Source organism: Zalophus californianus, chromosome 2, assembly GCF_009762305.2.
Source record: "Zalophus californianus isolate mZalCal1 chromosome 2, mZalCal1.pri.v2, whole genome shotgun sequence".
Taxonomy (NCBI): Eukaryota; Metazoa; Chordata; class Mammalia; order Carnivora; family Otariidae; genus Zalophus; species Zalophus californianus.
The window spans coordinates 1,711,341-1,739,204 of record NC_045596.1 but is presented as its reverse complement, the minus strand read 5'-3'; the positions used below and the strand labels follow the sequence as shown (position 1 = coordinate 1,739,204).

General features: G+C 47.1%; 1 protein-coding gene across 6 annotated transcripts in view; it reads right to left on the bottom strand.

Annotated features, from left to right (window-relative positions):
- The window catches only part of FAM193A (family with sequence similarity 193 member A), a 163,275-nt gene that overhangs the window by 61,855 nt on the left and 73,556 nt on the right, over positions 1-27,864 (bottom strand). For 4 of the 6 annotated variants that reach the window (XM_027598303.1, XM_027598302.1, XM_027598304.1 and 1 more), the window contains 5 exons: positions 17,143-17,300; positions 16,250-16,417; positions 12,884-13,118; positions 6,142-6,266; positions 660-807 (listed from right to left, as the gene is read on the bottom strand). In XM_027598303.1, the coding sequence (XP_027454104.1) occupies positions 660-807; positions 6,142-6,266; positions 12,884-13,118; positions 16,250-16,417; positions 17,143-17,300 (834 nt within the window). The remainder of the gene's footprint in view (positions 1-659; positions 808-6,141; positions 6,267-12,883; positions 13,119-16,249; positions 16,418-17,142; positions 17,301-27,864) is intronic. The other 2 variants (XM_027598307.1, XM_027598305.1) reach the window with 1 other exon arrangement.

Below are 27,864 nucleotides of genomic sequence, written 5' to 3'. Positions count from 1 at the left end.
TACAGAGCTCTGTCAGTGCTCCCTTATTACTCCTTATACCCTGTTACCTTGAAAAGGGCTGTTTTGAATACCTCTTCCTCTGCCCCACCCTCCCAGGGTTTTAGAAAGGCAGGCAGGCAGGCAGGCTGGGATGCCCTCTAGAAGTCCTGCTCTGTGTCCCCAAGAGGCTCTTGCTGACAAGGTGCACCTGCCCTTCAGGCCCCAACTCCAAGAGGAGCGCCCTGCCTTCTTGGGCCTTCCTCCATCCCTGTTAGCCACCTGCCAAGCACAACCAACCATGTTCTGTCTGCGCTCCCTCTCTAGACTGTTAGAGACAGAGAAGGGGCTCTGAGCAGCAGAGCATTCCGTGAAAGGTTCCTGAAACTATACGACTCAGCAGCTCCCCAAGGCCCCATAAGCTCTTGCAGGTGACAATAAGCCAGGTGGCGGCCTACGCAGGTGACACCGGGTGTGGCCAGGTTAATGCTGACCCAATGAACAGCTGTTGCCACCCCCAGGTGGCTTAGCTGGGTGAAGGCCACCACGGTACCACAGGGCCTCAGTTCCCTCTGGGAAATCAGCGACCAGACTCCTCCCAGCTGTACCACCGGCCCCGCCCCCCCCCCGTCACCCTGGCCCACGTGCCTTACCCACGGCAGGTCCCGGTGGCACACACGCACCTGCTCGTCGACGTAGGCATCGATCCTTTGCTGGCACTCCAGCCACTCCTCGGCCACCCTGCGCAACTCCTCTTCGGAGCGCTGGTACCGCTGCAGCAAGGTGCTGTACGTGTCCTCGTTGCACGTGTCATGTGTCGTGGTTCCCAGCCTAGGGAGAGGGGCATTTCAGCAAAAGAAAGGGGTCTGCTTGCTTGTCACCTCCTTTCTCAATGTGACGAGTGGGACACCACCACACACCACACAAGGCTGCTGCGAGGGATTAGCAAACACATATGCAAGGCACCCCAGAGCAGAATCTGGCATAAAGGAGAAGCTCGAAGAAGAGCGAGCTCCAAAGAAAAAAAAAAACTAGTGGTGAATAAGACTGTTCTGTAAGACTAAGGCCTTGGGGCGCCTGGGTGGCTCAGTCAGTTAACTGTCTGACTCTTGGTGTCAGCTCCAGTCATGATCTCTGGCTCAGGAGATCACACCCCGCATCGGGCTCTGCGCTCAGCGGGGAGTCTGCTAGCCTCCGCCCCTCCCTCAACTCCCTCTCTACATAAATAAATAAATAAGGCCTAGCAGTTCACTTCCCTGAATGTGGAGTCGTAACCTATTTTTCCCCACTGAAATACACTGACCCAGAGAAAACACAACATTTAATGAGAAATACAAAACTTGGACTTGGTTTTCAAATTAAGTAAAACAGAAAATTTGATCCAATCAAAGAAATATACTTTATAGTTTTATTTATTCTACATTATTTCTTGTTAAGAAAATTGGTAAGATGGCAAATGAGGAAATGAACCGAAAACAAGACACACATACAGTAAACAATGAGGAAAACACCTAGGCTTCTGGGAAAGAGACTATGGGACAGGGGGTGGCCTGGGGAGAGCAGAAAGCCAAACAGGGTGGCAGGGACAAGGGGGTGAACACACAAACATGTCATCAGAAACTGCTCATTTTCTGAATATCTAAATACATTAATGCTGGAACCAAAACAACTGTAATAAAGGCATCTTGACAAGAAATTTCTAAATCAAGACAACATTTACAGTCACTCAAGGGCAAAAAGGCAACGTGCCGGAATGATCACCAGTGTCAACATAAAAACACTGGAAGCTACACGTGGGGATCAGTAAGGTATTTTATGGCACATCTAGACAAAGGGATTCCAGACAACTAGATGCCTATTATGACGCTTACAATTACATCTCTTCATTCACATATACTTTTACTTACACATGTGCTTTGAAATAAACGATGCCCATGTTAAGTAAAGATATGACGACTATGGCATCGTGTTTTAAAGATGTGTGTGGGGGTGGACATAAAAAAAATCTAGAAGCAGCACCGAATTGTTTACAGTACGTATTTCTCTTCATGATTTTCTGTATTTTCAGAGTTTCATTGTATCACAATCTAATAATTTTATAGTAAATATAAACAATACAGTGATTTTAAAATCAGGACCCTTTCAACGGGCACAAGTGGCTTTCCCCACCTCCACCTGTGGGCGGGTCCCACCTGTGACTCCCCCTGTGGGCGGGTCCCACCTGTGACTCCCCCTGTGGGCGGGTCCCACCTGCGACTACTGTGTCCAACGGAGAACCTGCAAAGGAACTCACAGCTGCTGAACTTATTGGCACACACGTCCAACTGTGAAATCCATGCCAAGGAGAAAGCAGGCAGAAGCCAGGCCCAACCGAATAGGTGTTTGGGGGAGGCCAGAGACAGGAAAGAACTCGATACTGACCCACACAGTGACTGAGGCTCTCTCAAACACCAAGGCTGTCCTTCTAAGGCTGTTTCTGCCCCTCAGGATACAAAACTCCTCAAGATGCAGAATCCAGCGACTCTGAGGCTGCTCTGGGCTCTGCACAGCCACTGGGTGGCCGTTGGGCCTGAGAACACAGGCTGCTGTCTTGCTGCTCAGCAGCCCCCAGAGCGGACGCTTTCTCCCCATTCCTGCTTCCACAACCTTGCTCGTTACAGATGGATTCCCATGCTTCACGCAAAGCCTGCCTTCTACATAATGCCACCCCGTCCCTCTTGTACCACTTGGAAAACGGGGATGTTAAGGGGGACCAGCATCTGCCTGGCACACACACCTCTTCCCCTTCTACTGGAAGTGAGAACTGCTCTCCTATACCGGGAAGCAAGTTCCATTTTGAGCTAATGGAGAGCAAAGCAGCCAGGGGCCCTGGGACGTCTTTGATGGGGTGATCAGAGCACAATGTGCAGGCAAAGGGCTTACATTCAAGATGACCTGGGCTGGAATCCAGACAGAAAACAAGGACTGTCTTCACGGTCGCACGACCTAAGTGGTTCAGCAAACAGGTTACTGTCTAAATATTCACTCTGTAAACACACAGTTGCGCCATGGACAGATCCTCACAGTAACGTATACTACAAATAGTGTGCATGTGCAACATAAGGAGAATGAAATAGAGTCAGTTTTGGCAAGTTTATTCACAAGCCTAATTCAACATCTCCCTAACAATTTCATATATTTAAAATAAAAACCAGTTGGGCAATCGCTAATAATACCCACAACAACAAACAAGCAGACAGTGAGGCTCCTGGACTTGCCACAGGCATGGACACGAGTCTGACAAAGCTTCTGGACCCTCCACCAGTTCTCAGGCAGCACAGACAGAAAGCCCGTGTGGTGCTCCCTGAGCGCACACGCCACAGGGACCAGACCCCAGGCCTCGCTGCAGGGCCTACAGCTCAGGTTCTCCAACAGGTAAACTGTAAAAGGGAAAAAGGGTGGGGTGGGAGCCTGCAGGTTGAAGAATTACAAGAGACACGGGGAAAAGAAAGGGTGAGAGTCGATGCTTCACTGTGAGAGTCTCTGTCTGGGGTGATGAGGAAAGTTTTGGAAACAGACAGTGGTGATAGTTACTCAACACTGAATGTAACTAATCCTACTGAATTGTACAGTTAAACGTGGTTAAAATGGCAAGTTTCATGTTATAGTTTACCACAGTTTTCAAAAATTAGTAATGTAATATACCAAGAGCCATCGATTTGTACACTTTAAATGAGTGAACTGTAATGGTATGTAAATTGTATCTTGGCAAAGGTGTTTAAAAAAGGAGAAATACTTCCCTGAACTAAGTTCCTTTACATAAGGTCAACCTCATATAGATTATTTGTATTAAAAAAAAAAAAAACAAAAACCCCCCCACAAAAGATACATCAAAAGAAAAAGCAGGCAAGCCTATGGAAAGGCACACTTGAGTAACAGGAGAATAAACAAGGAAGGAGTGGCACCGCCGTGGCAGCTCCGGCTGAGGAGTCTGGGCTTGGAGGCCACACGCAGGAGGAACGGACTTCCCAGGGCCACGGCCAAACTCTCTGCTAACAAGTCCTTCAGCTGCACGTCTGCTCTGTGTCATCTTCTCTACCTATATTTTACTTTAATAATAAAGTTAAACAAACACAGGGCCAGAGACAGGGTTCAATATTAAAATACTCCCAGCTAGAGAATTTATGTGCCACAGATGCAACCATCACTTTAGGGGCTGGTATTTGTACATAACTTGTCCCAAGTTTTGTCCCAAAACTTCCCCAAGTTGTTCCGTGGATATCTGTACACTAGAAGCACAGACCTGAACTACTGTCGGGTCCGACAAGGGGATCTGCCAGGGACCCAAAGGGACTGTCCCTTCCAGTGCCACCAGCTCCCCTTGGGAATGCTCTGCTTGCCTCCTCCCCAGCTCTGTCCCCGAGACCACTACTTCAGCTTGACCCCAGAATTAACATGCAAGATTAAAACGCTGCCAATCTTTTGGAATCTGACCATCATTTGCAATGAGTGATTAAGAAACACAGAACTAGGGGCGCCTGGGTGGCTCAGTCGGTTGAGCATCCAACTCTTGATCTCAGGGGTGTGAGATCAAGCCCAATGCCAGGCTCCACACTCAGTGCGAAGTCGGCTGAAGAATCTCTCCCTCTGCCCCTCTCCCTCGCGCTCGCTCTCAAGTAAATAATCTAGAAAGGGAGGGAGGGAGGGAGGAAGAAATCAATCTGGAACTAACGCACAGCCAAGAATGGAGTTTCAGGATACATTTCAGGTCCCTGTCACGCACCCCCAGTTGATGACAGGCCCATCAAACTAACTGGCTCACCAGAAAAAGAAAGCACAAGGCCCTAGAATCTTGCTGTAAGAACCCCCACCTTCCCAAGATGCACTCCCCCCCACCCCGAAAAAGTGCCTTTTGGTGGATGTTAAACATCAGTGACTAGGGACAAAACCATGTTCTGCATTTCAAACTCATGACTTTGAATACTTTCCTGACCCTTTCTTCGGTGGAAGTGGAAGTCAGGACACTCAAGTCCCCATGTCCCACCATGGAACGTGCCAGATGCTTTCAGAACGGACACAGAGGAAAAGGGTAGGCAGAAGCAGGCTGTGGGGAAGGGGGATGCCGGGAGGGTCAGGAGCCAAGCAGGGCACTGGCCACACCCACACGACACTTTGCTCTGGTCTCTCTGCCCCCATCACCTTTAACCAACTGCTGTCAGGTCACTGCTTCTCCAGAGGGGAGGGTGTGAAGTGGGAACAGTTCTGACCCCTCAGATAAGATTCAAGAATACAGGAAACGAAGACTAGGTTGATACATGGGTTTCAAGAGAAAACTAAGTGGTCTGGAAGTTAACTACAAGAATAATTTATTTACTTCAAAATAATTTCCCTTCTTTGTGAATCTGGTCCAAATAAACAATAGCATGGACATTTAAATAGAGATGACCATGGTCTGTGCTGCTATGAAGCATCTCTAGTACCAGACTCTGTTCCTACGCGGTAAGTCCACGGGAGCAGAAGCACCACGTAGCAGAACTGAGGGAGCGGGCGCCTGGCTCAGCAGCGCATGGCGACCGCAGACCCAAGGAGCCTCCTCCCAGTGGGGTCGTGCCGGAGTCGACCCACTCCCAGCCGGGTGTCCTCCACCCGCCAGCAGGGCGGATGTCCTGAGGACTGTGCTTGGCACCACCCGTCCTGGCACACCTGCAGAAGCCCCAGGGATACTCCACACCACTAAGAAGCGACCAGGCCGCGAACAGAGGCACTGAGGGAATGTTTGAGAGACACAAATCCCTGTGCTCAGTGCCCAGGAGCCCCCATGGCACCGTCAGGCCTGTTCTGGAGCCGTTCCCTCTCCTCCGACACCCCCTCCCCATCTCCCCTGCACACCTGAGTGCCACAGCCATCTGGCCAAGCCTGAGTCTCGTCAAAGTAAAACTCTATGATTACCACAGCTTTTCCTTATTCACAAGGAATTTGTGGTGTTAAATCTTAGTGGCATTACTACTGAGTTTATTAAAGTTTAACTGTAGTACCCTTGGGATTTTGAGTTTCCGCCCAAGCGATACTGTTCCCTGAGCAAGAACTTCCACACTGCGGTGGGGTTCCAACACACATATGCTACCCCACAGGGAGAAGGACCGTGCTGTCACACCACGGAGACATATGCAGATGAAGACCAGATACCTGATCTGCGACACCAGTGCTGGCAAGTTGCTCTGGAGAAGTGGCTCCGAAAAGACCAGATTTTCAAACAGATGCTTATTATGCAGTTCCCATGTCACCTGGAACTTTTTCAAGTGTTCATTTTCCTAGTTAAAAAAATAAATAAATAAATGGAAGATGTACTGAATTGATGAAGACTAAAAACTCCCCAGAAGGATCCGCTCGCCCCATCCCTCTTTGCAGGCCCAGAACATTCTGCAGACACGAGGTCGCCGCTCCCAGTACGTCCAGTAGACACCCTGGTGCAGACCTCTGGCCACAAGCACACGGGGCCCCACCTCTCCTCCCTTCTAAATCCCTCACACACAGAAAGGGCGTAAGACACACACAAACGAAGCGACAGAGAGAGAGGAAGAAATGCACGTATGTGATGGTCATTCCTTACACTGTGCTTCCAAAATGCACTGAAAGCCCTACTCTGCAAACAATTTAAATGCATACAAATCTCTGATGCCAAAGGGCAATCACTTTCTTGCCTATCTTGAGAAAGCTCCCATTCTGGTGGATGCAAATGATTTCTCCACTAGCGATATGCCATGAAAGGTCAGGTCTTCCCTCTCCCTAATACACAAAGACAAACTCATCAGTTACTTTAGATAGCTTTTAAACATTTGGGACTGTCCTGGCCATCAAAGAGAGTGACATCAAAAGAAACACCCATTTGCCCTCAATACAAGGTGACCAGGATAGAGAGGGCACCTTTCCTAAGCACAGATCTTGCCACAAGCATATGCACGTGGGACTCCACATGTCCGCCCGGAAGCTGCGCGGTGCTGTAGGGCTCCCTGTGCTTCAGTCACCTTACACCCTTGGGTACGTGTTCCTTCCTTAAACCACTGACAACTGGAGGAACTGCTTAGCATTAGATAGCAATACTCCATGAGATGGATTACTCGTGGTGACTACTTTTATGATTTATTATTTACTTATTTAATTTTTTTAAAGATTTTACTTATTTATTTGAGAGAGAGAATGAGAGAGAGAGAGAGCATGAGAGGGGGGGAGGGTCAGAGGGAGAAGCAGACTCCCCGCCGAGCAAGGAGCCCGATGCGGGACTCGATCCCGGGACTCCAGGATCATGACCTGAGCCGAAGGCAGTCGCTTAACCAACTGAGCCACCCAGGCGCCCCGACTACTTTTATAATTTAGCCCAAGTGAATCCACATGATCGCACCTGCAGATGTTAGTAAACAATCTACACACACAGACTCCACTGTTTTGCCTGATAACTGGCTGGCATGGGGGCTGAGAGAACGAGTTAAAATAAGCATTCCCTGGGGGCGCCTGGGTGGCTCAGTCATTAAGCGTCTGCCTTCGGCTCAGGTCATGGTCCCAGGGTCCTGGGATCGAGCCCCGCGTCGGGCTCCCTGCTCAGCGGGAAGCCCGCTTCTCCCTCTCCCACTCCCCCTGCTTGTGTTCCCTCTCTCGCTGTCTCTGTCAAATAAATAAATAAAATCTTTAAAAAAAAAAAGAGCATTCCCTGTTCCTGAGCACAACCAGGGAGACAGAGCTGAAGGCACACCAGCGGCACCACTCCAGCACAAACGGATGCCAGCCCTTCCACCTGCAGGCCTCTGCTCACGCCCTGCAAACAGACAGAGGCCCCGAAAGGAACCCGTCACACCTGCAGAGAACCTCAAACCCTCAGTTCTGCCCACGTTTCCAGAGCTTGCTCTCACTCCCCCAGATGTGCACTTCAGCACCTCTCATTGCCATTACTCAATACAGGAAAGCTAGCCAGGGAGCTACTAAACTCCACCTGATTTCTGGAATGAGAACCTTGCCGAAGAATGTACTAAGGACGTGGCCACAGACGACATGTCAAACACGTCATGTGTCACAGACGTCAGCACAGACCACTCTGTGCAGGCACTGGGCCAGGTACAGGGACACAAAGTTGAAGCCAGGAGGCCCCTGCTCTCCAGGAGTCACCAGGGGATAGCGGAGTAGGTAGTGATCCCATTTATGATTTGTCTCTGCAACAAACAAGATGCAGGAGCTAAAGCAGCAGTCAGACCAGTCCCCCCACCAGCTGAGGGAGGGTTCTGGGGGAGTGGCTCGGGAGAGCTGAGGGCTTGCCTGGGCTCCCCCATAAACCTTTGGGGCGAGTGGTCCCTGCCTGCCTGCCTACTTGTGGGGGTGGGACATAGCTCTGGCTTTTGCGGGCCATGTTACTACAGGTAACTGGGTGAAGGTTGACTTAGGAAGATATTCAGCATTTTTTTAATGAAATCTGAAATCATACTTCCAAATGAGGCATGCAAGAGAAACAGCAGACCCCAAACTCATTTCCCAGCCTAAAATCAACTTGGGAAAACAACATGTGTTAGCAACAAAGTGCTTCCTGCAGGCCAGGCACTGTCCTTAGTGCTCGCAATGGTCATCTCATTAGCGTCCTCGACAACCCTGAACTGGGTGCTCCAGGCCCCATTCACAGGCCAGAAACAGCCTACATAGGCTGAATGATGGGCTCAGGGCCATGGGGACAGGGGTTTACAGGGGCGGGGGGACGTGCACTCACAGCTGCTAGGAGAGGTGGTGCCTGCGCGTGAGCGTGGCTGAGACTCAGTGCTGCCTGAGCAACAGACACGGATAACAAGCTCACCAATGACTCAAGCTTAGGCTTTTCTATCCAAACTAGTTTTACTTCTTACATTGAACCACAAAAAGGTTTTTGGGGATCTGGAAGGAGAAAGAGGAGGTGTTTACAATCAGGTTCTAGAACACACCTTGAGAAATAACCAGGATATTCAAGATGCTTCTGTCCTTATGGATGGAAACGCAGATTTCATGATTACTGCAGCCCTGGCAGGACATTTCCCAGACGGTGGGAAGCACAAGCTAGGTGTAATCCCAAATCTATTTTAATACTTAAAATACATTTTAAAAATGTGACCCTCTCATCCTGTTTGATCCCCAGGGCAATGTAGAATAAACCCACACGTGCATTTCCCGTGAAAGTCATGTTTTTAAAGACACCTTCTATGTCTAAATGTACTCCACGGGTTCTGCAGAGTCAGAGAAGCCGGATGAGGAGGCAGAGAATTAGCAGGGTTTGTGCAGCAAGCCAATCTGCTGCTTTAAGGAAAACAATGGACCTGGTTTGTGGCCAATCATAAAATCTGAGCTTTTAAGCAAAAATTTGGGAATTTTGGAAAACTTGAATCTGCCACTGTGGCCCTGAGGCTTCTCTGTTCTGATGAGGATCAGTGGTGACAGTAACAAAGGTCATTTTTTATACTGAATATCATCAGGAAGATCTGCACTAAATTACTCGGTGAGCCAGTATACTCAAAATGACCAACATACGATGCTAGAAAACCACATGTGGGCAGATCCATTCAATGTGTGGGCTACGCCACTGGTTCTGATGGAACAGAGTGCGGTCAGCTCAGCGACATGCTTGCAGATTCTACACTGCAACTAACTGTTAAGAAGCACTCAAGCTCTGGTGTACTCTCAAAGAATGGCTGAAAAGGCTATTGAGATATTCTTCCCTTTACCAAATATGTATCTGGGTGAGGCAGAATTTTCTTCAGTAACTTCAGCCAAAGCAACCTATGACAACAGCCTGAGTGCAGAAGTAGCTATGAGAATCTACGTGTCCTCTACTGAGCCAGAAACTAAGGAGATTGGCAAAAATGTCAAGATGCCCCTCTTGTTACTAAATATGTTTTGGAAAGTAGTTCTTTTTTGGGGCGCCTGGGTGGCTCAGTCGTTAAGCATCTGACCTCAGCTCAGGTCATGATCCCAGGGTCCTGGGATCGAGCCCCGCATCGGGCTCCCTGCTCGGCGGGGAGGCTGCTTCTCCCTCTCCCTCTCCCCCTGCTTGTGCTCTCTTGCACTCTCTCTCTCTCAAATAAATAAAATCTTTAAAAATAAATAGTTTTTGGGCGCCTGGGTGGCTCAGATGGTTAAGCGTCTGCTTTCGGCTCAGGTCATGATCCCAGGGTCCTGGGATCGAGTCCCGCATTGGGCTCCCTGCTCCTTGGGAGCCTGCTTCTCCCTCTGCTTCTCTCTCTCTCTCCCCCTCCCTCTCTCTCTCCGTTTCTCATGAGTAAATAAATAAATTCTTAAAAAAAATAGTTTATTTAAAAATATGTGCTATTTATGTTATGTAATGGGATCATTTTAAAAGTATTTAATAGTTTTAAATTTCTTTTAGTTTCAACACAGCAAATATTGATAAAATCTACACACACAAAAACCCTTCAGAGTCCTCAGTTTCTAAGTTTAAAGGGCCCCCAAGTCCAAAAATGTTGAGAACTACTACCTTGAGATAATGTCTTTAACTGTATCTTAACTTAGCTCTGTTCATTCTTTGTACCACACAGATCACTGGGTGGGCCTGAAAGGATGTTGTTATAACTTTGTGAACCTTGTCGGATCTTGGTTTGAACACTCCAATGATAAAAGAGAGATCTTTAAGGTAACTGGGAAATTTTTATACAGACTGGGTATAAAAGTAAGAAATCACGGTTAGCTTTTGTGACCTGACAGGGTGCTGTGGTGACCTAAGATGATGCCAAGCCCACCATCTGTGTGCTGCCTGCCTGACCGACAGTCTTGAGCACTGTAAAGTAACTTGCGGGCTTGGGAGTTTTTCATGTCCCACCAATAGCACTTGTTGAGACCACAAACCTAGGTGGCAGTTGGCCCATAATGACAAAATTTCTGGGAGGCTGTACTTCGCCTCTGCCTACCCCAAGATCACAACGGGCACATGCCCTTGCTGTCCCTCCAGGGCTAGGGCCTCTCCTTCACCCTCACACTGAGGAGGTGGCCATCTGTGGGCCCAGCACCCTGTGCCGATGCCACCCAGGGTGGGACTTAGGCTGTACCTCCTGTCTCCCGGGATTAGAAGTTCTTGGAGTGAATGGCTTTGGAGCACACGAATTTCTCCGGATTCCAGCTTTCAGTTTGTTTTTCACCCCTAAGGATTCTTGCCTTTCATGCCACCTCAGCAATGTGCTGTAAAAGGTTTTATCTAGATTCAGTTTATGTCACCCAGTAATTTCCCAAGAAGGGAGGAGGAGTTCAGGGCGTCTCGTCTGCTGTACCACTGGAAACCAAACTGAGTACCTCTGTGTATAATGCAAGTGACATAAATCACTGAAGAAACAACTATATTTTGTTCTTAGTGTTTACGAGTTTTTTCCAAACCATGAGAAAATATTTCTACTTCAATTGCTAGGAATTTGCTCCAATAAGCAGGGTCAAAATCAATTTCTGTTTGCTTCAAAAACTGTGTTCCACTCGAACTGCCTGAGGAGGACCTGGGCAGAAGTGCCGCCTGGGGCACAGCCCTCGTGCTCTTCACTGCTCCCCACGAGATCCAGCCGGCCAGGAGCCGCTCTTCACCTTGGCTGACTCCTCTCCCGGCAGACTTGGGAAGGTCCAAGGGTGCCGTCCCAGAGGAGGTGGCGCTGGGTGTGAACTTCTGAAGAGTAGGTACTTTCAGTAAGTCGAGGCGGAAGAGGGAGAGCCGCGTGAGATGTGGCCTGAAGGAGTGAGGCACCGGAGGCCCGCCTGGCCCTGCTCGGGGCACGGGCATTCAACCGCACAATCTCATCTTGAAGCAGAGAGAGCTGTCCCTCCCAACTCCGTGGCTCCTTTTCTCACAATGCATGCTTTCCTCAAGGCTGTCGGGAGTCACTTACCGGCATGGCAAGGTCTACTGCAGGGATGCCTGAGGAAGTCCATGAACATCGCCCCCGCCCCCCCCGCCGCACCCCCGGCCGAAATTACTTGCAAAATTGTGTCTGTAAATTTTCCTGGCGAGAAGGTCTATCAACTTTAGAATCACATTAAGACCATTACATTTAAAATCTTAGGAACTACTGGTACTATATTTGTTTCAAAATGTAGTTTTACCAGTAAGAAAGTACCCGAAACTAGCCCAGTGGAGTATCATTTAATAACACAATTTAGGTAATGGCAAACAAGTCCACAGACTAACAGCAAAGTGGTACTTTTCTAACAGTCTGGAAAGCATGAATGACTGGTTCCTCGGGTAGCATGGTCTCCCTGCAACCAGCAGTTGCATTGGCTGATAGGGCTGACTGAAGCTTCTGATGCCCAGCTTGGCTGGATTCCAGTAGCTGTGATTCTGCCACATGCCTCCTTCTGCCCACGCGTGGTAACTTACCTTGTGAGGTGGTCAGAGATCCTTGAGAACACACCTGCTTCTCTCCTTCGTTAGGACCACCAGACGGGGATGGGGGTGGGGGTGGGTTCTTATCGGACTCTGTGAACCCATCCTTAACCCAGGGATGGACTGTGGAATCGATGACTGAAAGCCACAGGACTGGAAGCAAGTGCTCTCTACCAGAGTCATGCTCTGCGTGTGCACACTGACAACAGAGTTAACAGCTGAAGACAGAAACCATTTCTCTTTCTTCTCCCTATTAATGCACACACAGGTCCTCACCTCATATGGTCCCCATCTCTTGCTCCCTAGGCCTCAAGGTCTCCAAACTGTATTTCCATGATATCAATCCACGCAACACTTTCATCCCACAGCAGTCCAGAGAGAAGAGAAAGGGGAGAGGAATCAGGTTCTCTCCTTAGTGCCTGAACACCGCAAAGGAGGGGACTGTGGCGGCGCACGAGATCAACACACAAGCCGCACAGCTCCACCCGACCACAGCTGTCCTCCTGGTTCTCCCCAACAGAACCAGAGAAAGGCAGCCTTCTCCCTTACCAGCGTGCCAAGGAAGGTGCTGATGGTGCGTGCTGCCTGGCAGAGGGCGCCATACTCCTCGAGAAGGAGAGAGATGAACTGGTGTGCCTGCGGAGGGCCCTGCAGGGCAGACGGCGCTTTCACTTTGGATGCAGCCGACAGCTGCCGGAGGAGTCGGACTTTCATCTCCAGCACATACTCTCTGGCTTGTTGTTCCAACCGCTGGTACAGCTGGTAGGGGTCCCTCTCACAGAGCCTGCACAGAGAAGAGAGAGTCACCACTCACCTGTGACCCGCCCAAACAGGGCCCTCCACGGAACCGCTATCGGTGAGCCACGTTCTGCAGCCTTTCCACGGGCACCCACCCAGCGATGGCAACAACCACCATCTTCTGAACGCCCTGTGAGAGGTGCCATCACCCCACTCGACACAGAGGGGCCCAGGCACAGAGAGCACCGAGAACCACAAAGTCATCAGCTGACAAAAAACCCCAGTATTTACTCAAAACTTACTGTGCACTAGCACTGTGTTTCACATGGACTGACCCAGTTAATCACTGAGTTAATCACTCCGCTAAACACCGAAGTCCACACGGGCTGGGTAAAATACTGGGAACTCACACACCCAGCACGTGGCAGAGTGTACCTCAGCGGCTGTCCTGGGAGGGATGCGCTTTCCCTCAGGAGACTGAAGACAATTAATTTTCAATGCCCGTGTGTTAGGTGAAAAGCAACCAACCCAGCAGAGGTGATACCTGGCGTGGAGAACTCTAGAGTGGACTGTTCTGTCCTTTCTAGGAATTCAGTATATAATCCAAATGGGCTTTTATTGTTTTTATAATCAGAGGAAACTGTAGCATCAATGTCTCTTTTTAAGTTATCTCACAAAAAAAGAGAAGGGAAAAATTAGTATGTGCCTTTCCACTGGGCTACAATAGCAGTTAACATTTTTATGAATTTCTTTCCTAATCTGGAGATAATCTACTAAAGTGGCCGTTTCTTCTAACTGTGCACTTCTGAGGAGCCTGCAGGCGGAAACCCAGGACCACGGGGGCGACAACAGTTATCTGTCTGCAAACCACCACCAGGAGGAAGCACTTGAGACCAGCACTTTATTAGACACAAGTTGTAAAACATACCAAGCTATAGTTCCTGGCTTTTACATAATGGATCCTTTTACCCTCTGGGCACCACATTTGGTCGAAAGAGAGGAATGTATGTGGCCATCTATTCCAGTTTTAAATTAGTGCACCACCTAAGTTATAAAGACAAGAGGCAAGAAAAACCCAGCAATGGAGCATGGGAAGCCTTGCACAAAATGTAGCTAGAGAAACAATAAAAACTGATGGGATTCTCACTGCGGTCAGCACACTTCAGAAAGATATAGTCGTTTTTTAGTGTAGCAATCACAATTTTAATTACCAGTACAACTGTTCTGTGAAACAGAATGTATTTCATCTGTTAAAGGAATGCCATAGAAGACTCAAATGACAGAGGAACAACCAAACTTAAAGTAAACTGGATGCCTCTTAGCATGGCGAATTAAGCACCCATTTTATTTTATTTCTTTGTCCATTTCTGTACCTTAGAAATTCAACAAAATGGTCATGTGGTCCTCCTGCGAGTAGATTTTTCTAAGGCTGTATGACCAAGAGGCAGGAGTATGCCGAAGACACTGTGGTGGCTCATCCATACATACATTCAACAAACACCGGTGTACGTGCGCTGAAGGTGGCAAAGCCGCAGCAGTGAAGAAGCCAAGGAAACGAACTCTCTGCCCTCACGACGCTTATGGCACATGCACACAGATGATGGAATTCTGGGTAATGGTAGGAGTATAATGAAAAAGAAGGCAAGGGGGTAAGAGCGATGGCAGGAAGGTGCCTGGGGTCTTACCCAGGGTGGCCTCTTGGAGAAGGTGACTCTGTAAAGTAATGTGAACAATGGACGGCAGAAAAAAACCACCCTGGGAAAGGAAGAACACGGCAAACAGAGAGAAGAGCGAATGCAAAGGCCCTGCAGCAGGAGCGAGTGTGACCAGCAGAGGAAGGACGGGAGCCAGCAGAGCTGGAACGCAGTGAAGAATGGTCTGAGGGCCACGCAGAGCAGGACCATGCAGGACGCCAAGGGCCAGAGAGGGGAGGAAAGGATGACCAGAATGGGCGTTACAAACACCTCTCTCCTGACGCGTATCGGCACATAAACAACAAACGCAGCCGCGCTCTCAGAGACAAGGGTGAGGGCGAGTACAGCGTATCTGATACAGACATACCTCCAGCTGGGGGTGTGATATTCCCACATTCCTAACAGTATATCTCACTATAAGGGCAATGCCGTTTCCCAAACCTCAGGAATTCCATTACCAGCTTTATACCCTCTGCCAGAATATCTCTCATCAGTATTAGTACCTGCCAAGTGTTTTCCTTCAGCTGCCTCTTATTCAACTCCAGCCACATCCCAAGCACTGGTAGTCTACGAAGTCATGTGCCTGAACGGGAGGTTCTATCACAAGGAAACCTAACTTCTGGAAGAGGCACACAGCACCCGGAGCCATCTCCTGCAATGCTAGGGGCTCACAGGTCAAGCCTTAAACACACTGGCTGGATTCATCCACTAGTTAACAGAACCCACGGCCAAGCACTATTCCTAGCTCCAGAATAAACTGTATTGTACAGCAAATAAGTCTATAAAAGCCCCATTCAAAATGTGAGAAAAACCAAAAGGAGAATCAATCCATGAAATGTCTAGCTCAAACTTACCCCTTTTATTTGGAACATTTCAAATAAGAGAAAAAAGATGCTACAAACTGTAAGGAAGAATAAAAACTACGCCCACCTCAAATTCAGTACTGTCACGGGGCACAAGGTGTCTGCTGAAGAACAGACGCTGAGTTGTAAGCTAACTCCTACCTGAGAAACGCCCACTCGGACAGGCCTGGCTACAGTGGGCTCTCCACTCCCGCCCCGGCGCATTCTCAAACTGCCTGACCTCGTGGAAGCTTCTTCTACCTCAAAGGTGGGATAAATGCCTGTCCTCCTTGGGCTGATTACATGCAAGAGTGCTTGAGAAAGTGCTCAGCACCATCTCTGGCACAGTAAGTACTCAGAAAGTAGTGCTACAGCCAGTCTCAACACTAAGAAATGACAGAAACATGTCGATTCATTTTTTTATTATACAGGCACTAAGCATTTCATCAGAGTTTTAATTTGAAGCTTTACCCAGAGGGCTTGCTTCTGGCAGTCTGTCTGCTCAAGACTGGCAGTGCACGAGGGGCTGAGCAAGCGCAGCCGGGCTTACTGGGTCCTGAAAGAGAAGCCCACCCCGAGCAGAGGGGAGGCTTCCTGGGCAGCAGCTGAGGGAGGGACATGACACAGGGGGCAATGTGTACCTATCCACGAGCTCCTTCACCCCCTCCTTGTCGGGCACGAGACTCTGGTCTTGGTCGTCGGCCAGCGGGGTCCCCGCCTGGCGGTAAATGCAGCGGACCATGTAGCGCACTTCCGACCAATAGTTCTGCAGCTGCTGAGGTTCCCGGTCCGTCTCTGCCGAAATCTCTCTGTGAGACGGCACAAGAGCAAGGGGGTCAGGGTTAGTGGACAGTCTGGGTCACCCTTTACCCTCCAGACAGCCTAAGGGGATGGGGACGGACTCCAACCGGCACCCTCCACTTTGCTCAGCTCCTGGAGCTGGCTCCCATCTGCTGTGGCCGCAGGGAGGCCTGACGACCAGCACGGGCTTCAGGTGCCCGCAGCTGGCTGGTTCCCCAAACCCCCATCCCCAGGGGACTATAGCCCCTCCTCGCACAAGAGGAGTGCACACACCTGGCGTTCCATGTCAAGAACGCTGATGCTCCCCTCCATCTCAAGGTGCCCATCAGGCAGCTCTCACTCCCCACGAAGCCCCTGCTCCCCACTCGGCTGCACTGGCTTCCATCTTGAGCGGAGTGCAGAGCTGGTTCAGAGCCCCCAAGTCCTGGCCTCTCCTCCTCTCTGCCCTGCAGCAGCGGCACTGCCAGCTTGCCCAGCCTCCCAGGGGAGGGCGGCTCTCCCTCCACCTAATGACTCCGCTCTGCCTCCTCCCTCTTTCCGAGTACTAGCTTGCCCCGGTCAGCCCTCACAGACAGGGATGCAGGAGAGTCTCAGCCATCCGGGTCTTCTGCCTGACACCCAGGCTCCTGTCTGTCCTCAGGAATGGCTCAAATGCCTGCCGTCTTTATGCAAATGGCCCCTTTCCCGTTACAGCTACGTCGCGGGGGTCGGTCCCATGGTCGCACCCTGGTACCTGCGCTCGCTGCAGGCCTCACAGGCGCACGCGGCATCCGAGGGGGCAGTACCCAGCCCCGCCGAGGGCAGCGTCTGCGCGCTGAGGGCTAGCCTCCCGCCGCCTGCCTCCGGCTGGGACCCACCAAGAGGGGAGTGAAGAAGAAAGTCTTGGCCCTGCTTTAAAAAGAGAACAGAATAGACTATGTTCAAATGTTCATGGTACAAATTTGTTATTAACGTGTCAGAAAAATGCCTTTTAGAAACAAATTTAAACGTAGACACTGACAAGCTCTGCAATGACATCATCTGGGTAACTTTCTCTCTGACACCCAAGAATTTTGTTTGCAACCGATTATTTATTACCTTTGGAGGGTTCTACCATAATCTCATGAAGACTGGCAAGAAATTTCTTTCATGCTTTAGAAAAGAGCAGCTCCACTCTCAGCGTCCTAATCAGCACATGCAACGACCAGCGCAGTGGGCGCCTCTTCCAAGTGATGCCCCACACTCGCCCGGGATGGTGCTTGGTGCAAAGCTAGCGGCCACTGCAAGCCCAGCGGGAAGTGGTGGGGAGGGAGCAGAGGCCTCTGGGTCCCGTGGAACCCCACAGCTGTGCTGAGGCTGGAGAAAGAGAACGTTCTGGGCAAAGACGGCGGGATGAAGCAGGCTCCAACCGTCATGTCTGGAACCCAACAGCCCCTAGAAGGTTCCACCAACAGCCATTACAGGGAACATAAATACAACCTTTGCCCCCCACCCAACCCCCCTCCAGCCTCAGTTTCTCCTGTCTTGGGACATGACCCCACACTCACCCAGCTGGCGCCTTGTCCCTCAGTGACAGGACTTGAGAGGGATTCTATTACAATATGGACAGGTGGGCTCCAGTCCTAGAGTGGATGATCCCCACGGTGAAGAAAGGGCACTAACAGGGCAGCCAGCCCCACAGCCTTCACCTCACCAGCCTAAGGAGAAGGGCAGAGCCACAGGAGGGGGCCGTGAAGGGAGCGCACACAGGCGAAGAGAACGGAGACAAGCCCTCGGAGGCTGTGGTGTCTGCTGGGTGCTTGCTCAGGGTGGTCAGACACTTGTGGCACCACCCCAGCTTGCTACTGGATGAAGCACAGGGAAACTGGGCCTGTCGTGTGCCCCTTGGAGTTCGGGCACGCGGACACGGGAGGGAGCAGCAGAGAGCCAACCTCCATCACGTGGTAGGCGGGGTCCCAGTCAGCTCCAAGGGCGGGGGCTTGCGTCATCAAAGAACCCCACCCAAAAGAGTTCCTGCTAGGTGAGTGGGTCCCAGAATTAACCCAGGCGGCAGAGCAGGGGTGCGGGTGGGGGAGTCACAGAGAGTCCACAGCAGACAGTGAGGAGTCCGGACCGAAGTCTAGGAAACCCTAAAAAAGGGCCTCTTACAAGCAAGAGCCACTCACCAGTGGGACACCTGTAAGGACCCCGGGCCCTGGTCACCAAAGAGAACCACAGACAGCCTGTAAAGAATGGAGACCCCCCCCCCCACAACTCCTCTTGCCCAGAGCCCCTTCTCCCCCTGGGCAGAGCAGGGAAGGCCAAGGAAGCAGGACAGGCACCACTGCCTTCCACCCCCAGACATGCCGTTGGTGATCCCTGAGGGCCCTTGTGGACACCGAGGGGAGACTCTAGGGTTCTCGGCAGATTGGACGGGAGAACCTGCAAATGAGACGATTCTAATACCCACGGCGACTAGAAAGGCTCAACAGGTCTGACGACAGTGCTGGCAGAAACAGGCTGTCCCCCAAGAGCAGCAGGTCAGTGCACTGCACAGAGGAGGTTTCCTCTCTCCTCCATCCCGCTCAAATCCGACAGCAAGGCTGCCCGTGCGACTCCAGTCCTCAGCCGATGCACCATCTGCTCCTGCTTCTCCCTCCACTGCTCCCAACCGGTCCAAGCCACTGTCACCGCTGCCTGCCGACTGTGGCGGCTCTCTGCGGCCCGCTGCCACCCACACTCACGGCCCTTCTGCAAGTAGCAGCCAGAGTGGTGGTTAAAGCGAAAGAGACCCCGTCGCTCCCCTGCACAGAACCTTCCATTCCACTTAGAAACAGACTCTACATTTCTTACCAGTCTTCATGGTTTCCCAGGACACATTTTTGCTTTTTCTTTCACTGCACTTGAGTCTTTGCCTAGAGCGCTAATCCACTCAATCTGTGAATGGTCTGACAGACTGATAGAGTTCTATCAGTCACGCCTCAGCAGGGGCTGCCAGGTATGGGCTTCTGCCTCTCTGCTCCAAAGCCCCTTCTCTGCCCTGCTGTGTGTGAGGGCAGCACCCGGCGAACACCGCTCCTCGGTCAGTGGCGCTGTGTGGGTGCCCTGCCAGCAGGGGGCGCTGGAGGGTCACTGCGGAGGCTTGCGAGGCCCCAGGGCTGAGAGGCTGGAGGGGGACTGGGCTGCCCACTCCCGTGACAGCCTGTCAGACCTGGCCTGCGGCTTCTCAGCAGCTGCCCTGCTACCCGGAGAGCCTCTCCCAGGGCTGTCCTGCCCAGAGTCCTCTCTCCAAGCTGCCTCTGCCTGAGAGCGGCTGCTCCCTAGCTGCACCACACTGGACCCTCTGGCGTTCCCTTCCCAAATCTGCGTAGTTGATCTGTTACTAGTGAGCAGTCGGTTCTCCATGCAAAAGTGCCCCGGTTCAAATTACTGGTGGGGGGGCCCACCCCCCGAGCAATCACCCCTGTTAATCGCTTACATCACAAACTGCTATTGGAGACCCCGGTATTTCCCTTGCTTTCTCGTTTGGTTTTTGTTTCGTTGTTTACCTGTCTTCATCACCAGAAGCCCGGTTCCCCAAGAGCAGGACCCGTATGTCCCGCTCACCGCTGTACATTAGCACCAAGGATGCTGCCTGACACACAGCACAGACTCAGAACAGCAACCAAGAGCCTGGAAAGTAACATTTCCTGGTGACAAGGGATGAAATGAGGCCTTTTAAAATCACACATGAGGCCTATATCGTAAATCCTTAAATGTGTCACCTTCTAGTACTCATCTTATACAAATTTAATTGCAGTTATTATGTTCTGTCCAAGTCCGACACAGGTGAAAAGAATACAAGATCTAACACTCAACAACGTAAAATACGCCAAGCCCAGCATCCAGTAACAAAACCAAGAAGAAAAATAGAACACAGAACCATGAGGGAAATCAATCAATAGAAACAGACCCCAATGGGCGCCTGGGTGGCTCAGTGGGTTAAGCAACTGCCTTCGGCTCAGGTTATGATCCCAGAGTCTCGGGATCGAGTCCCAATGCTCTCTGCTCGGCGGGGAGCCTGCTTCTCCCTCTGACCCTCTCCCCTCTCATGTGCTCTCTCTCTCTCTCTCAAATAAATAAATCTTAAAAAAAAAAAAAAAAGAAACAGATCCCAAAACAACAAAAATGATGCAACCAATGGACAAGAATCTGGAACTGGTGATTATAAACTCCGTATGTGTCGGAAAGTAGAGGAAAACATAAACACGACGAGGAAAGTGAAGATGTAAAAGATTAGTGAATGGAACTTCTGGAGAGGAAAAATATACCTTAAGGCAGAGTATCAATAAATCTGAAGCAATAAAAAATCCAAAATGAGGCACAGCAAAAAACAAGACTGAAAAAAAAATAAACAAAACATTTCTAAAACAAAAGTCAAGATGTCTAGCATGCGGGTAATGGTGTCCCAGAAAAAAGGTTATATAAAGAAATTGTTGAAAATTTCCCATATTTGATGAGACTGTAAACTGGAGTATCTTAAAAACTCATCTAAACCAAAGCACAATAAACAGAAAGCAAACCATACCAAGGCACATCAGTAAAAGGGCTGAAAATCAAAGATGAAGTACAAATGTGAGAAGCAGGCAGAGGAAAACATCCCTTCTGCACAGGGGAGCAAAGACAAGGATGACAACATGCTTCCACCAGAAACTCGGGTAGCCAGCGAAGAAATGACCAGCAACCTAGAATTCTGAACAGAAATAACTTTTTAAAATGAAAGCAAAAGACAAGCCTTCAGACAAACAGAAGTTCCCCTACACTACAAAAAAATGTTAAAGGCAGCCCCTGAGGCAGAAGAACAGCCACAGATGAACGGAGCTACATGCAGAAGTGAAGAGCACCAACCCAATAACGGGGGAGGGGGGGACCGACTCTTCGCATTTAAAAAAATTTTTAATTAAAAATTTTATTTATTTATTTGACAGAGAGAGACACAGCAAGAGCAGGAACACAAGCAGGGGGAGTGGGAGAGGGAGAGGCAGGCTTCCCGCGGAGCAGGGAGCCCGATGCGGGGCTCGATCCCAGGACCCTGGGACCGTGACCTGAGCCGAAGGCAGACGCTTAATGACTGAGCCACCCAGGTGCCCCAGGACTCTTCTCATTTTAAAAGTCTTTTAAGAGGATAATAGCCAACTACACAACTGGTGGAACTCAGAGTACAATATTTTAAGGCTCCCTTTTTTTAAGATTTTATTTATTTATTTGAGAGAGAGAGAGCACAAGCAGGGGGAACAGCAGAAAGAGGGAGACGGAGAAGAAGGCTCCCCGCTGAGCAGGGAGCCCGATGCGGGGCTCGATCCCAGGACCCTGGGACCATGACCTGAGCCGAACACAGATGCTTAACCAACAATGAGCCACCCAGGTGCCCCTATTTTAAGGCTCTTAATACTGCATAATAAGTATATAATATTCTTTGAAAGTAGAAGTTGAAAAGTTGAAGATATATATTTGATTCTAGAACCACTAAAAATAATGAAACAATGTGATATAGGTAATAAGCCAAGAGAAGGTAAAATAGAGTAAAAAATATTCAAGGGGCGCCTGGGTGGCTCAGTCATTAACTGACTCTTGATCTCAGCTCAGGTCCTGATCTCAGGGTCATGAGTTCAAGCCCCGTGTTGGGCTCCATGTTGAGCAGGGAGGGAGGGAGGGAGGAAAGACAGAAAGAGAAAAAATTCAGTTAATATGAGAGAAAGAAAGAAAGAAAAAGAAAAAATTCAATTAATCCAAAAGAAAAGAAGGAAACACAAGGAAAGAGTAGCAAACAACAGATGGGGGAAAAAAGGAAGAAAAAAAAAGCAAAAAAAAAGCAAGATGGTAAATTTACATCCAAACATATCAATAATTACATTAAATGGAAATAGTTAAAATTTTCCAATTGTTAGAAGAGATGGTCAGGTTGGATTAAGAAGCAAAAGGTACCATGCTTTCTAGAGTGGATTATAAAGACACAGATAGGTTAAAAATAAAGGTTGGGAGACACATTGCATGCAAATACTAACTTAAAAAGGCTGGGTAGCTCTAAGTATCGGAGAAAGTTGGCTTTAAAACAAGGAATGTTAGCAGCAGTGAAGCAGATGATGACGGTACAAATAAAATAAACAATAATGACAATATGACCAATCTAACAAGAAGCAGTAACAGTGGTAAGTATGCAAGCACTCTAATAACAGAGCTCAAAATACATGAAGCAGGAAGTAAAAGGAGAAATACACAAACCCATAGTTACATTTCGAATTTTAACAGTGCTTTCAGTAACTGAACTAGACAAAAACATCAGAAAGGATGCAAAAGATGTAAACACCACCATCAACCAATGTGAAGTAACTAACATTCATAGCACACTCTTCCTAACAAGAGAATACAAAATTCTTTCCAACGCACACAAAACATTAACCAAAACTGGCCACAAAACAAATCAACACATTTCTAAAAATTAAATCATGTATTAAGTATGTTTCTCTGATTACAACAGAATTAAGCTAACAATAACAAAAAGGGGGTCAAAAGGTACAAACTTCCAGTTATAAAATAAGTCAGTCATGGCAATATAATGTACAGCATGGTGACTTTGGTTAATACTGTATTGCAAATTTGAAAGTTGCAAAGAATAGATCTTAAAAGTCTTTATCACAAGGAAAAAACCTTTTTTTTTTGGTAACTGTATGGTGCGACAGATGTAGAATTACTGTGGACATTATTTTGTAATATATACAAATATTTAATCATTATGTTATACTAAACTTACATATAATGTTGTGTCAATTATACTTTAATTAGAAAAAGATATCTGGGGGGCGCCTGGGTGGCTCAGTCAGTTAAAGTGTCTGCCTTCGGCTCAGGTCATGGTCCCAAGGTCCTGGGATCAAGCCTCATGTCGGGCTCCCTGCACAGTGGGGAGCCTGGTTCTCCCTCTCCCCCTTGCTCATGCTCTCTCTCTCTCAAATAAATAAAGAGAAAGGAAAAGAAAAAGAAAAGAAAAAGATACCTGGAAAATACACCACAAAGTATTTGGAAATTAAAAAACACAATTCTAAATAATCCCTGGGTCAAAGAAGAAATCACAATAAGGGTTATTATAAAATACTTTTAACTGAACGAAAAATACAGCATGCCAAAATTTGTAGGATGCAGCTAAAGAAATGCTTAAATAGGATTTTATGAAATTAAACAAATTAAGTATGAAGTTGAAAGACAGAAATAATAAACCTAAGAGCAGAAATTAATGAAACAGAAAAATGGAAAATCAATCCAACCAAAATGTGGTTCTTAGCTTAATAAAAATGATAAACCTATAGCCAGGCTATTGGGGAAAAATACAGACAAAACTCAAACAACTACAGAAATAAAGTGGCAAGGGCAAATCACTACAGATGCCATGGAAATTAAAAAGACAGGTAGGAGAATATTCTGAGCAACTTCGTGCCAATACATTTGATATAAAACGGGCAAATTTCTTTTTCCCCAGTTTTGCTGAGCTGTAACTGACATTCAGTACTGTATAACCGTATGCAGGTATTACAGTATGATGACATGACTTACATAAACTGCAAAATGACTACACAAATTTCTTTAAAGACAAAAATTAGTAAAACACACTGGAAGAGATAAATAACCTTTATCAAATAAATGAACTCATAGTTCAAAACCATCCTAACAAGGCAACTCCAGGTCAAGATAGCTTCACTGGTGAATTCTATCAAACATTTAAGGTAGAAATAATATCACCTCGACACAAACTTTTCCAGAAAACTAAAGAAGAGAGAATACTTCCTAGTTCATTCTACAAGGTATTACTCTGATACCAAAACCACACAAAGGTATTGTGAGACAAGAAACTTACAGACTATTATCCTTTGTGAATACAGATGCAACAGTCCTTAACAAAACACCAGCAAAGCCAATAGAGCAACCTATGGAAAGCATAACACATCATGATCAAGTGTGGATTATCACAGGAAATGCAAGGTTCATTCAACATTTCAAAAATCACCATAATTAATTTTGTTAACAAACTAAAAAAGAAAAACCCTGTCATTTCAATAGATGTAGAAAATGAATTTGACAAGATTAAATATCCATTCATGACAACCCCCAGCAAACTAAAAACAGAAGTAGACTTTTCCCACCTGATATACAAAATCCTACAGCTAACATCATACTTAATAGTGAAACACTAAGTGCTTTCCCCCTAAGAGTGGAAACAGGGAAGGATGTGTGCTCAGACCACTCCTATTCAACATCATACTGGAGGTCCTAGCCAATAGAGTAAGGAAAAAAAAAAAAAAGACATACAGATTGGAAAGGAAAAAATATATTATTTGTAGATGATGTGATCATCTATGTAGAAAATCTTGAGGAATCTACCAAATAACCAATAGAATAAATGAATGAGCTTTCATAGGATACAAAGTCAATTAAAAAAAAACAACTCTGTATCTCTCTATATTAGCAATCAACAGTTAGATATTAAATTTTCTTAGAAGTACCATTTTATTTTAAATGAAAATACAAAATACCTTGGAAAGTTTTCAACACACTATGTACAAAGACTGTACGTTAAAGACTACAAAACTATTGTAAGAATAAATTTAAAAGACCTAAATCAAAGAAGAGTCATACTACATCAATAAAACATCAATAAACTGAAAGACTCAATATTATTAAGATGTCATTTTTCGGGGCGCCTGGGTGGCTCAGTCGGTTGAGCAACTGACTCTTGATTTCAGCTTAAGCACAATCTTCGGGTCCTAGGATTGAATCCTGCACCGAGCTCCCTGCTCAGTGGGGAGTCTGCTTATCTCCCTCTGCCTCTTGCCCCCCCCCCCCGCTCCTGATGGCTCACATTCTCACTCTCTCTCTAATAAATAAATCTTAAAAAAAAAAAAAAGATACCATTTCTCGCCAAAATGGTCTATAGACTCAATACAATGTCAGTTAAAATCTCAGCAGGCTTTTCTGTAGAAACTGGGAGACAATTCTAAACCTTCTATGGGAATGCAAAGGAACTAGAATAGCCAAAGCACTGTTGAAAAATGAACTGGAGAAATTCTACCTAGTTTCGTGACTTACTATAAAAAGCGTCAGGAATCAAGACTGTAAGGTACTAGCAAAAGGATGAGTCTATACGTAAAGTGGAAGACAGAATCCAGAAGTAGACCCACACATAAAAAATACTTGTTTACAAAGATGCCAAGGTAATTGAACAAGGAAAAATAGTATTTTCAGCAGTTCTGAAACAAGTGGATAGCCACATGCAAAAAGGATGAACTTCAACCTTACTTTATAAAAGATACAAAACTTCACTCAAAATGGATCACAGAGCAACTATATGAGCTCAAAACATAAGACATCTAGGAAAAAAACACAGAGCAAAAAATCTTACAACCTTGAGTAGCGAAGATTACTTACACAGAACACAAGAAGCCCAAATCATTTAAAAATTGATAAACTGGACTTAATCAAATTTAAAATTTTTGCTCTTCAAAGAATAGTGTCCTGTAATGAGAAGGCAAGCCACACACCAGGAGAAAATATTTGAAAAACATATCTGATAAAAGGTTTGTATCCAGAATATACTATAGAGATCTCTCACAATTCAATAATAGTAAGACAAACAACCTAATAAAAATAGGCAAAAGATTTGAACAGTCATGTCCCCAAAGTGATACAGATGGAAAATAAGCGCATGAAAAGATGTTCAGCAAGTCATCTAGATAATGCCAGTCAAAACCATGAGACAGCAGTACAGGCCACTAGAATGGCTACAGTTAAGGACTGTCAATATATCCAGCCTTGGTAAAGGATACAGATTAACACGAACTCTCATACATGGAGGGGAAATAGTATAAGCACTTTGAAAAATTCCAAGACAGTCCCTTAAAGTGTTAATTATACACTCACCCCATGACCTAGAAATTCTACTCCTAGGTATTTATCAGACAAATGAACGATGTCCCCAAAAGGCTTGTACTCAAATGTTATTAGTAGTTTTACTGTTTTTTGTTTTGTTTTGTTTTGTTTTTTTAAGTAGGCTCCACACCCAGCGAGGAGCCCTATGCAGGGCTTAAACTCAGGACCCCGAGGATCAAGACCTGAGCTGAAATCAAGAGTCAGATGTTTAACTGACTGAACCACCCAGGCGCTCCTGAAATGTTACTAGTAGCTTTACTGTTAATAGCCAAAACCAAAAACCACAAACGTCCCTCTATTGGTGAATATGGATAAACAAATTGTGCTTCATCCACACAAAGGAATACTCCTCCGAAATAAAAAAGAATTAACTACACAGATACATGCAACAACACAGATGAATCTCAAAAGCATTATTATTAAGCAAGAAAAGCCAAAGACAACCGTTTAGATTCTTTCCGTGGGGCTGATTCAAGCTCTGTCTTCCCAATCTGACAGTTCTGAGCAGCAGTGACAAACTGGATCAGCAACCACTGTCATGATACTCATTATATATGTTTGTATTAGGAACCAAGACCCAACAGGGCAAACGTTCAAGATACAAATATTAGCAAACTCTTAAATGACTGGTTTAAATTGAGACTATACGCCTTGATAAGACCTGAGGGCAGATAACCGTTAGGAGAACCCAGTTCCTTAGTGTAAAATGAAAGACTTCTATTTCAATGATATATTTAAGAACCAAGACACAATTGCTCATGTCCAGAATCAACAGAAAGCCTTTAAAATGATCAACCTGGAAAACAGAAAAATAGAATATTAATTTGCCAAGTAGTCTTCCTCGTGGCAGGATGCCTGAGTGGCTCCACAGCCCCCTTCACAGAAAACAGTAATTCTCCCAAGTATCATCTCCCACACCCCCACACCACACTTAAATTATTTTCATTACTTAAACATACACAAGTGTGAAATGCAATATACCTTATACTTTTTAAGCCTCTGTGTAATTCTAAAAACCCAAGCTGGTCTACAACTTAAAAATTTAAAAACCTAAAAATCCTTACTCAAATTAACATTATTGTAAAGAGAGAGATGAATGATTAACTGAAACCAAATTGCTATTCAACAGGCTCTTTTGAGTCAGGCCTGTTATTCATGTAGGTCTCTCTACAAATCAGCTCGACCATCCTACCTCTCTGCCTGTCCCAATTTCTCCTGCACAGAGGAGGCCACACCTTTCAGTGGGTCTTTGCTTGGCCTCAGTGAAGAACCTACGTAGTAAGATAACCTATGTTCCTTTCTCAGTAGCCTTGACAGACAGTGTACCCAGGCTCACCAGGTCACAGAAGGCAGGAGCAAAAGCCCTCTGATACACGGCAGGCCCTCCAATGATGTGAACGTGCCCTCCCCCATTATTAGAATACAAACAAAAATTGTTTTAACTGTCAGAGAATTCCATGAAAATACATCCACAGCCTCCCAAGCTGTAAACTCTACTGTGTAGGATGAGTACTTGTAAATGTTTTGAGGTCCTAAAACATTA